The 12,690-nt window shown below is 35.5% G+C and overlaps 1 protein-coding gene across 1 annotated transcript in view; it reads left to right on the forward strand.

The window, feature by feature from the left end:
• Window positions 1-2,513: 2,513 nt before the first annotated feature.
• LOC121431297 overlaps window positions 2,514-12,690 on the forward strand; it is a 41,030-nt gene continuing 30,853 nt past the window's right edge. Inside the window, exon 1 of the mRNA XM_041628807.1 lies at window positions 2,514-3,052. Coding sequence (XP_041484741.1) covers window positions 2,941-3,052 — 112 coding nt within the window. The 5' untranslated portion in view covers window positions 2,514-2,940. The remainder of the gene's footprint in view (window positions 3,053-12,690) is intronic.

Raw genomic sequence — 12,690 nt, forward strand, 5'->3', positions numbered from 1 at the left:
ATGCAAATATTTGTTTATATAACATTTAAAAAATATACGACCATTAAACTTGGCATAAAAAAACCCTATGAAACATGAAAGATGTCGATTTGTGCGCGCGAAGTTCTACATAGCCTACAATGTGGCGCCGATTTAATTCAAATATTCTTTTTGCACTTTCTTGTCTCCCCCTCTTTCATTCCGAATCATAGATCGGCGCGTTTGACTAGAAAAAAAGTAGGGAGGTTGTTGTCGTACAATAATGATTTGGAAAGTCTGCAGATTAACTTACTCTAGAGGTTTACACACACACATACACACCCTCACACACACACACATATATATATATATATATATATACATCTATATAAATACATGTATAAATTAATTCAAATTGTAAAAATAGTCTGCTTTGTTGTATGGAATTAAATAATCACAAATAGTTCAGAAAATGCCGTAGCAATAAAATCGTAGGTTTTAAAAGGAGCATAGCTCTCAAAAATGAATGGTAAAATGTAAAATCACACTCTTCGTCATATAAATATATATATATATATGCGTGTGTGTGTGTAAACCTTTAGAAGGTTGATTTGCACGTTACCTTCAAAACCAAAACTGGAATTGGTCAAACACTTGGTATTGTTTCTTAAATAATGAATTATTGTTTCCCATATATTAACCCTAATGCAAAAAGTGGCTACTTGGTGACCGATATTGTTTAACTCATATAGCATTGTATAGTTTAATAATGAAACATACTGCCATGTATTAAAGTTAAATATACCATGATTTGTTGTTAATGAGGTATATAAGTATAATAATGATGGGTTATGATAAATGATTGTAATTGTATAATTTAATTCGAACTTGTATGCAATTAATTGCTATCGGTGAAATATTGGTAGTTTCTATGAGGACCTGAAAGTGTCATATTAAAGGTCAAGGCGGTTGTACATACTTCCGCTTCTACATGTATCTAATAGTCACTTTATTTTCAATGCACATTATGCAAGGCAAGCCGTGTGCCCGCCGTAAAAGGAATACGTGCCAAGCATTGGTCAATTTCATTTCATTCAAACATAATTAGTCAGAATTACAGGATCAGCTGGAAAACTTTTCAACATCATGACCCTGACATTAAAGACGTCCAAAAATATGTAAATGCTATATCAAAAAGAGATTTTTAGGAGCTTAAGAACAGTACAGGTCAATATATCCTTCATGTTGTACACGATTTCAATTTCTTTAATTGATCCTAAATTTTAAGAAAGAACCGCCAACCCTGGGTTTTTAAATGGACTTTATGGGACCTCCTTATAACCCTCACACACATTCAGTTACTGTCTGTGTATATGCCTCGCTTTAATGGAGTTGCGGTCTTCAAGGTAACTTAAGGTAGATTCAAGGTAACTTCATAAGACCCAGGCAGCAGGCGTGTCAGTTGCATACATGAGATAGATAGATAGATAGATAAATGTTATTTTCACGCGGTAAAAAACCCAAACAGATACATAGTCTGATTTGCATTGGGGCCGTGCCATGAATAAAATGTACAAAGTAAAAGGCACCTGGAACATCCTTAGTGTACATGAATGATACATAAAACATAATAATCGTATTTATTACCAGGTGATGATACAAAGACGGTAAGCTTAAATACAAACAATTACGAATTGTAATCAAATGACAAATTGGAAACATGGAAAAGTATATTCATAGGCGGCGGAAGCGGGGGGGACGTGTCCCCCCCTAAATTTGGGGAGGGGGGGACACGTCAATTTATTTTCCTATGTCCTCCCTAAAATTTTTTGGTTGAGAACCTTTCTTTTTTTTTTTTTTTTGCTTGTCAAAATTTTTTTGGTTGTCCCCTCCTAAAATTTTTGGCTTCCGCCGCCAATGAGTATATTGCTATGGTGTATTTCCCCCAGAGCCTCGTCTGTGAGAAAATTGGTTTTGGTACAAGTTCTCGATAAGTAGGCACATTTGCATTATCTGAACGAGGAAATAATTATGACAAATTACACGATGCATAAATAGCAAATGGGTGTCATATTACCACAAAATGCTCTCATTTAATTATGCATTACATGTATGTCTGTAAGATGGTTATAGGATCCAATATTTAAGTAGTTGAGCTGTTTTCGTGTAGGCTCTGAGAATTAAAGGCCGCCAGTAGCTGTAAGCCCATCTTAAGTACACAAGTCCGACCATACTTTACTCTTATTTAAACACATCAGTTGTATGAGAGGTGTGCCTTTTTCTGGCACCATTCGACTAGAGAATATGAGAGAGAAATTATTGTTGTGTTAATAATTTTAGTACAGCAGAGTATGAACTGAACGCGAGGTGTGCAAACTGATCCGACTGTGCACTCTTGCTTGAATGCACAGGGATAAAAACTGATGACGAATGTAAAAGAATTCCCAAGTTTTCTTTGCTATTTGGAACCTTGTCCATTGTCCTGTGGGCGTGGTTGGATGCCCGATTACAATGGGACGGTCCCACATATGAAGTAACGGTGTCACCGCGCCGCAAAAAAAATAATTGCAAACCGTCAGCTCTCGATCGCACATTAACGTTCATACATGTAGCTACTCATTGCACGCGGGCGGTGGAAAGACTATTCAAAACACGGATTGGTGGTATTCATTTAAGAGCTCGCTATCATTACCAATAATGCATTAGAAGTCAAGCGTTATGGATTCACCAGGAGTATCTTTCTCGCAATTTTGGATTCAAAACTACGAACTAACTAACTAGACTTGTCATTACCCTTCTCATGAGTGAAGTCATATTGATGTTGTGTAGAGACATGAAAATTTCCATTTACGGATCAGTCACAGCAAATTTTACAGTGTATGGGCGTGTACACTTTCAGAAGTTCTGTTTACACTAAATAGCCTTAGGACAAAACAAAGGTTTGACTTTTCTAACCTGCTGCCTTGGATGTTATAGATCAGGATGTATATATTTCCAATGAAGATGGCAGAACGGTGGCCTAGGACTTACATGAAGTTGGTATTTTATTTGATTGTAGTCATTTCAGGATTCTCCAGATTTACTCATGCAGCAGGTATGTATGATATAATTTGGATACCTTGACATTGATTATTTTTAATTGTGATATTGGCCAATGTACATTCATGTCCATATTGTAATAGGTCCTACATATTATACAGAGTGAAGATAGAAGAACATTTCTAGTAATATAAATAATTGTTACTGGTTTGGGAAGAGTCCTACATCATATAACCTGCCCGATTTGATTATGATGACAAAAATAATGACAACAGAGATAATGATGAAAATTATGATCTTGATGACTTTTAGTGTTTACAACATTGGACTCATGATTGAAAGGTTGCGAGTGCAAATCCCATCTTTGCCATTATCTCCACCTTAACAGCCACTATATCCTACAAGTAAAATGTTTCATATGTTATTGGTTATATAGGAGAAGGAATTGGGGAGGAGTAACAGTAGTATGTGTAGTAGTAGTAGATAAAGAAGAAGAAGAAGTGGTAGAAGTAGTAGTAGTAGTAGTAGTAGTAGTAGTCGCGTAGTAGTTGTAGTAATTAAGCGCCGTGGTGTAGCGGTTCTGACTATCGCCTTGTAATCAGAGGGTCGTGTGTTCGAATCCCACCATGGCCTAGCGCCCTTTGGCAAGGCGTCAATCCACACTTTGCCACTTTCACCCAGGTGCTAATTGGGTACCGGTATGAAACAACCGTCATTGTGGTTGGTTTAGCAAGTTTGCCCCTAACAGGCTGCTTGGAATGCTATGAATCCAGTGACCGGGTAATAATAATTGTGAAGCGCTTTGAACAGATTGATAAAGCGCTATATAAGTGCCAATTATTATTAATATTATTATTATTATTAGTAGTAGTAGTTATTGTTGTAGTAGTAGTAATAGTACATGTAGTAGTAGTAGTCACGGTAGTAGTAGCAGCAGCAGTAGTAGTAGTAGTAGACATGGTAGAAATAATCATAGAATTAGTATCAGTATAGTAGTATAGTCTGAGTAGTGGAAGTACAGTCGTAGAAGTGTATAGTCTTTTTCAGTGTCAGCTGCCACAGTGTGGCTGGGTAGTGATCAAGCCTATTATTAATATTTTTCATATAGCTAACAAAATGTAAAAGAAGATGACGAGGAAAGAAGAAAGAATAAGGAAGACGGGATTATTAGACTAGTCGGATTTCAATTAATTGGTTAAAGTGCTACTTCATTTCCTTTATTTCCAAAGTATCATTCGGAACCACATCCGTCTTTTATCATGATTATCTAAAACTTTATACCATATGTCCATAATGTGGGAATGGATAGGAATGTTGATGTGGAGTGATGTTATAACGTGTCTTGTGGCCATTGCTTGAATCAGTGTTACACCAATCAATAAAAAAAATGATATTGAAATCAACGAGGTATTTGAGCGAGGAATACTTAAAGTGGCACTCCAGGCAAAAACGTTTATGATTTGAACAGACGAAGAAGGATCAGACAAACAAAACACTGAAAATTTGATAAAAATCGGACAAGGAATGACAAGGTTGTGGTATTTTTTTAAATGCATTATTCCGGTGAAAGAGTTCTAAGCATGTCTTCATGAATATTCAACGAGCAAACTGATGATGGTATATCCCCACGTGTTTTTTTTGTATTTTATTATACGAAATAAGGTTTATTCATTTACTTTTCCTTCAAGAAAAAATATTGGAATAACAAGTGATTTAGTGCTTAAGATATCATTTGCTGCAAGTTATTTTTTACAAGGAAGGCATATCATTCATGACAAATGAAACATGATTCCATGTTATAAAAGGAAAGTGGGAATGTGACATCATCAGTCCATCTAATAAAATATTCATGACGAAGTGCACATAACTGTTTTCACAATTTATTGCTCAATTATGAAATTCAATAACTTCGCTATACATTTTATACGCTATTATTTTGCTATCAGATTTTGATGAAATTTTCGGCGTTTTGCTCTGTGAATTTTTAAGAGCAAGCGTGTAAGATTTCTTGGTCAAGAAGATAATCATGACTTAAAAACATGATTCCGTTTTCTGTAAATTTCGACATGATCATAATGTATAGGTTGCACTTATTGGTTACAAATTGATAATGGCTGTTCATGAAATGCAACAAGGTGTGATATTTCATCAAATGTTTGGATCTCACATCTTCACTGCCCAGATCGGCACTCTCTTTTTAACGTCATATGCATGTACATATAGATTGTAAAACCTTAAAGGGGTGGTTCAGGCTGGATATGTTTATATCTCAATAAGCAGAGTAAAACCCATTAAGCAAAATGCTGAAAATTTGATCAAAATCGGATAACAAATAACAAAGTTATTGAATTTTACATGTTTGCATTATTCCAGTGAAACGGTTCTAGGCATGGCTTTATGAATATTGATCAGGCGGGCCGATGATGTCATCTCCTTACATGTTCTTTTCTATTTTATCACATGAAATTAGGTTTATTCAAAAATCGTCTTCTAAGAACTAAAACAATTGGATCAGGAAACAAGTGCATTAGTTATTTATTGCCGCAACTTATTTCATCATACTGGAGACGCATCATTTACACATATATGGAAAATGAAACATTTATATGGTTTCATGTAATAACAGAAGGAAAAGAAAGTGGGGATGTGGCATCATCAGCCCACCTAATGAATATTCATGACGACGTGCATATAACCGTTTTCACAAAATATTAATAAATTTTAAAATTCAAATAACTTCGTTTTTTGTTATCCGATTTTAATGAAATTCTCATAATTTTGCTCTGTGAATTTTACTCTTTTTATTTAGATATAAATATTTTCAGCCCGGACCATACCTTTGAGTAATTTACCATGCTAATGAAACTTCCTTTCTAGCCTACCTCCATGTTCAAACTAAGAAATCCATTATACACGTACTTTAGTCAACTTCCGAACACCAATGTTTCCCCCCATTCCCCAGCTTTTCACAAATTAGTCAAACTTTGTTTTTGACATGTTCCTGACATTTCTTTGACGTTATCATTTGCTCTTACCAAAAATGATTTGTTTCAGATCATCTAAAATGTCCCAGATATGTTGCATATTTAATTTTATATGGTCGACTGCAATTTGCAGTACTTGATTTTCCATATCGAAGTTCCGTTTCCTTTTCTCTTCTACTTTTCCTTTTGATTACATATCAATCGCCTTGTCTTTTTATTCTAGCATCATCAAAAGTCGAACACATTATTATTTGTTAATAGATGATGTATAGAAAACCACTTTCTATTCGCTCGAAAGGAAGCTAAATCGCTTTCAAGATCTGAAGATGATTGTAATTACTTTTCACCTCGATATACCTCGACCACTATCCGACATCACGTGACTCTGTCTTCTTTTGTATCATGTGTATGGGGTCTATGATAATCCCAGACAAGTGTTCAGATGACTTGTTCCTGATTTACTTTTACTTCCTCATAAATAAGATGAACCTATAGAAAGCGATGTAATGGCCAATCAGTCTCCACCAACTCGGTCTATACCTATGTCCCACTTGTATCAATCCTAGCATGCCTAGCATGCCTAGTTCGGAGATATATACAACATACTACATCGTCTACTTAAAGGTCAAGTCCATCTCAGAAAAAATGTTGATTTGAATCAATAGAGAAAAATCAGACAAGCACAAGATGATGTCACTCACTCACTGTTTCTTTTGTTTTTTATTGTTTGAATCATACAATATTTCAATTTTTACGAATTTGACGATTACGACATTCTTGCCTGAAGCACAAAATGTTAAAATAATGGAATTCCACGTGTTCAGGGAGGAATGAAACTTCATTTCACATGACAATGACGAGAAAATAAAAATATTTCATATATCATATAATAAAATACAAAAGAAATAGTGAGTGAGTGATGTCATCAACTCTCTCATTTGGATGTAACTGGCTCGTTCATATAACTATTTTGTTGAAAATAAACGAAACTTTAAAATGCCATAACTTTCTTATTTTACATCCGATTTTGATGAAATTTTCAGTGTTATGCTTGTTGAATTTTTCTCTTTTTATTCAAATCAAGTTCTTTTTGGAGTGGACTTGTCCTTTAACATTTGGTCTAATTGACATTTAGCTCAGCTTTGTCTAAATTCCAGTGAAACCCATTTCGTTATCCCCTTGGTCTAGACTCTACACCAAGTAGTCAGTATGATTAGGCGAACTGTTAGTGGACCACTTTTTCCTTTGCCAAAGTGCAGAAGCAAAAGAGGTGGAAATCAAACCATCTGCGCATTAGACTAAATAGCAGTGACATGTAGACGAAATGAATACTAGATAACAAGACAGTTGGACCAAACTTGAGTCCGCCGATTGTAGACCACGTGCTTATAGGTTTAAACATCATGATGTTCAACCTGAGAATCAGACCATGACTGTGCTCGTAGACCAAGTGGATACGAATGCTATACCCATAATGCATTGCTGAGAGGGGATCGATCGAGCCTATCCTGTGGAGGAAAACAAATCTTAGAAGTTCTATGTTTAAGGTCACAGCTCCCCTCCCCCCCCCAAAAAAAAAAAAAAATCACTGCCGGTGAATTAATCAAGGATGCCTATCAGGGTTTTAAACGGAGTGTTTTAAAACATGTTTTAAAACGCGTTGTCGCCAGAATATAACCCCGGGCAAAAAAATTGGAGAAAAGATACCCTAAATACGTTTGACCCCGCGATTGACCCGTTTTTCAAGACCACCTTTTTTAAAATCGGTGTTTTTTGTATACCCTTAACGAGTACACGCGCGACGCACGTCCAAAACTGAAATAAAATTAAACGCGTTTTTTTTTAGGGGGGGTCACGCATGTGTACAGCAATATCATTGGCTGCCCCACCCCCTGTTGCACCCACAAATGTAATAACGCCCACAAATGTAATAACACTTTACCCACAAATGTAATAACGCCCACAAATGTAATAACACTTTACCCACAAATGTAATAATTTTTGATCGCCCACAAATGTAATAATGACTTTACCCACAAATGTAATAAATTTGAAGGGATTTTTGGCGAATCCGTTCTAAACTAAAATCCTCTAGTAATGCGTTCATCTAGCACAAAAGTGCAAAGTCTTTTTTTTCAGACCGGGTTAATAAAACATCAAAGTACAAGTCCAAAGTCTTTCTTCCAGACCCGGTTGTTTCAAAAATTATAATATAAATCCAAAGTCTTTTTTCCAGACCCGATTGTTTAAAAAATATAATAAAAGTCCAAAGTCTTTTTTTCCAGACCCGGTTGTTTAAAAAATTGTGATATAAGTCCAAAGTCTTTTTTCCAGACCCGGTTGTTAAAAAAATATAATAAAAGTCCAAAGTATTTTTTTCCAGACCCGGTTGTTTAAAATATTGTGATATAAGTCCAAAGTCTTTTTTCCAGACCCGGTTGTTTCAAAAATTATAACATAAATCCAAAGTCTTTTTTCCAGACCCGGTTGTTTCAAGAATTTTAATAAGTCCAAAGTCTTTTTCTTGACCCAGTTATTTCAAAATTTATAATATATGTCCAAACTAAGATACGATAATGATATTCCTGTGGAAAAAAAATGGGAATCGAGCTTAGTCTTTTCTCCAGACCCAGTTAATTAAAACTGGTGGAATTGATGTCTTTGTTGTTGTTTCAACTTATACGGTGTATCTTGTGAATAAATGCACTAAGAGTAAATTGAGAATCAAGCGTAGTCTTTTCTCCAGACCCGGTTACCTGTTATTTAAACATTATGAATAACAGTTTGAAAACAGTATAAAGACCCCCATAATCTTATTAATGCTAGATATAGCGTAGTCTTTCGGCCCGACCATTTTTTTTCTTAAAAAAAAACGCTAATAGTAAGAATTATAAAAAAATCAAAGTCTAAGACCAAACAAACCTTCAACCTAAGAACCTGTTTTAAAAGAGGTTTAGAGTGTTGTCTTTATTCCAGACCTAAAACAGTTACGAAAAAGAATTAATCTTCTAACATAAGACCTTATATTCTTATTCTCGTGGAATAACAGGAGTTTTAAAACGTACTCTTTCCTCCAGACCCGGCTATCAAAAAAAAGTAACTGAAAAACTTCGAATCTAAGACCAAATTTCCAAAGTTTCACCCAGTAAAAATATGTCTTTTTTTAATGATACTACTACCCCTACAAAACATTGTAATAACGCGTGGGTAAAGCAGACATCTTTTCTCCAGACTTGGTTACTATTTGAAAAATAAAATAGTTTTTACAAATATTCTAAAACGAATACCCAATAATCTAATCACTGTGGAACAACATGAAGACCGATTGTCGAAGATCGACTTTCCTCCAGACACAATTATTTCAGGAATAAAAAATCAATAAAACTCAACCCCCAACAACGAATCTAAGAACCAACAATCCTCCAAATTAAGACCATGCATGTTAAAGCACATGTTTAGAGCGTTGTCTTTGTTCCAGACCCGGTGATTTAAAAATGATTTAAACAATCCTAACACAAAAGACTCATATTCTTATTCTTGTGGAATAACACGAGTATTATGCTTAGTCTTTCGTCTGGACCCGGTTATTTAAAAGATAAAGAAATATTGAAAAAAAATGACAGCTGGGACCAATCTTCAAACTTAAACCCACTTAAAATGATTGGGCTTTATAGAGTGTTGTCTTTACCCCTCACCGACGTATATTATAACTTTTGAAACGACCGGGTCTGAAAAAAAAAGACTTTGGACTTGCATTATAATTTCTTAATTAACCGGGTCTGGAAAAAAGACTTTGGACGTATATTATAATTTTGAAACAACCGGGTCTGGTAAAAAGACTTTGGACGTATATTATAATTTTGAAAAACCGGGTCTGGAAAAAGACTTGGACTTGTACTGTAATATTTCATTAACCGGGTCTGGAAAAAGACTTTGAACTTTTGTGCTATATGAACGCATTAATATAGGATATTAGTTTATAACGAATTCGCCAAAAATCACTTCAAATTTATTACATTTGTAGGTAAAGTCATTATTACATTTGTGGGTAAAGTGCATTATTACATTTGTGGGTAAAGTGTTATTACATTTGTGGGCGTTATTACATTTGTGGGTAAAGTGTTATTACATTTGTGGGCGATCAAAAATTATTACATTTGTGGGTAAAGTGTTATTACATTTGTGGGCGTTATTACATTTGTGGGTAAAGTGTTATTACATTTGTGGGCGTTATTACATTTGTGGGCGATTATTACATTTGTGGGTGTAACACCCCCCCCCCCTCCCCTGGACTAAAGTTTACATGCAAGACTCTTAAGACAAATGTTATTCCATTCCAGTTATTTTATAGTAAACATTTGATACAATTCTGTTGCGTACCCTTGCAAATCACGATATTTCTAGTTACGTTCGCAAGTTGGCGAGACACAACATCACTTATGTCTTGTCATTCTTTAATAGCGGTATTGTCATAATCGCTTTAATCAGAATTCGTAGGCCGAGCATCTATATCATTATATCAATGTACAATTTGTTTTGTTCTTACAGATAATGGTAATGATAGTCATAATATATTTACCTTCGAAGGCGAACATCCGGGAAGGGGGGGGGGGGCTTACATTGACGAGTGGATACCATGCGCGACCAAAAAACACGTAAAAAGGATGCCTTTTTCACGACAGGGCACGTTACGTAGGTAACGCGATAAGGGTGTCAAAAACACAAAAATATTGAAAAAAAAGGTACATGTATCTATTTTGCTAGGAAAGTTACGTGTTTAGGGTCAAATTTGCGGGGAAGATAAAACAAAATTAAAATGTTTTATAAAGGATGTCCTTTTTGCCCCAACACTACGTGTTTAGAGTCCGATTTGCACGAGGCGTGGAAGGTGGGGTCGCCATGGTAAAACCAACGACCGAAGGACCCGTGACATAGCAATAACATATTCATGTACTTGTTTAGGGGTTCATTTTAGGGAATACTTGGCAAGAGTATCATTTTGTTCCCAATACTTGTTCAGGGTAGGGTTTCACACGCCAATACTTGTTAAGGGGTGCATTTTCAGAATATGGAAAATACGTGTTTAGGGTGCTTTTCGAGACCCCATGGTCGCACATGGTATCCACTAGTAAATGGAAGTGCCCCCCCCCCCCGCATAGGGAGCCACATTTGAGGGGAGGGGGTTCTTTCTTTAATACCTGTACTTATTAAATACATGTATCATGCAGCATCTACGGCATACCTGCAGATGTCAATGTTTTGTTCTGGATTGCATGTACGTGCGTAGTCCACGCTTGAAAACGCGCAAGTTATTTAAACTTGCTGAGTTTGTATAGGTTCATTGAAAGGAAAGAATATAATGCATATTTTATTTTATTCATCAAATAACCCAAAACGAAAATCTCTTGTTACACACCCCGTGACAAACACAGTAAAAACCTGAATCATATTATAACTGGGTATTGTATGAATACAATACCAAGTTACAGTTGAATGGTAAAATGAAGAAGGTTATACAATACATCGGGGGTAACCGATGTTTTTCAAAATATGGATGTTTCAAAGTCCAGTTCTGGGTTTATTGTAGTATCATAGATTATTTTGTCTGCAGTTTAAAGGAGTACTACCGACAGAAAATATTTTATCTAAATAAATAACTACATGTAGAGTAAAATTCACTCAGCAGAATGTCTGAAATTTCATGAAAATATGATAACAAATAACAAAGTTATTAAAGTTTAGCAATATTTTGAGAAAACACGTCGTCATGAATATTCATTAGGTGGCTGATGATGTCATGTCCCCATATTCCTCTTTCTTATAATAATTGATAATTATACTTGCTTATATAGCGCCTAACACTTACTTTGTCAGAAGTCTCTAAGCGCTCTACAGTATATGCAGCGTAATTACCCTGGCTTTAGCAGTGCAGCTGTTACGCGCGCTGCGTTTCAAGGAATAAATTCCTGCCAGGTACCCATTTACCTCACCTGGGTTGAGTGCAGCACATTGTGGATCAATTTCTTGCTGAAGGAAATTACGCCATAGTTGGGATTCAACCCACGACCCTCTGTTTCAAAGTCCGGAGACTAATCCACTGGGCTACAACGCTCTGCAACGCTTGTTATGTCACTATATGAAATCATGATTATTTTATGTATTTATATATACATGTTTGTTTGATTTACTACTTTCATAATAAAATAAGTTGCATCAATGAATATCTAATGCATTGGTCAATCTTTTTTTATTCTTGGATGACAAAATTTGAATAAACATATCTTCATGATAAAAAAGAACAAGTGGGGACTTGACATCATCAATTTGCTCATTGAATATTTAGGAACACATGCATAAAACTATTTTTAATGAAAATATGAAAATCTTTACTGTGACATTTCTTTTAGTTCTCTGTCCGATTTTCATTAAATTTTCAGTGTTTTGGTTGTCTGAATTTTCGTTATGTGTCCATGTACATAATATTTTCAGCTTGGGGTGCTTTTTTGATGCACTAGCTTGTGCCAAGTGTGTGGATTTTTTTTTTGGGGGGGGCATCGTCATACTGCAGCTTATTACCCCCCCCCCCCCCCGCCTCGGAATATCGTTACCAATAATGCTAATCGTATATAATAAATGAACACTGTCGATAAAACGCCTTGCTCAAGGGGAAATGGTGCAGTGGCCAGAGGTCGAATCCCAGACTTTCTTT

This window comes from Lytechinus variegatus, chromosome 17 (genome assembly GCF_018143015.1).
Source record: "Lytechinus variegatus isolate NC3 chromosome 17, Lvar_3.0, whole genome shotgun sequence".
Classification (NCBI taxonomy): Eukaryota; Metazoa; Echinodermata; class Echinoidea; order Temnopleuroida; family Toxopneustidae; genus Lytechinus; species Lytechinus variegatus.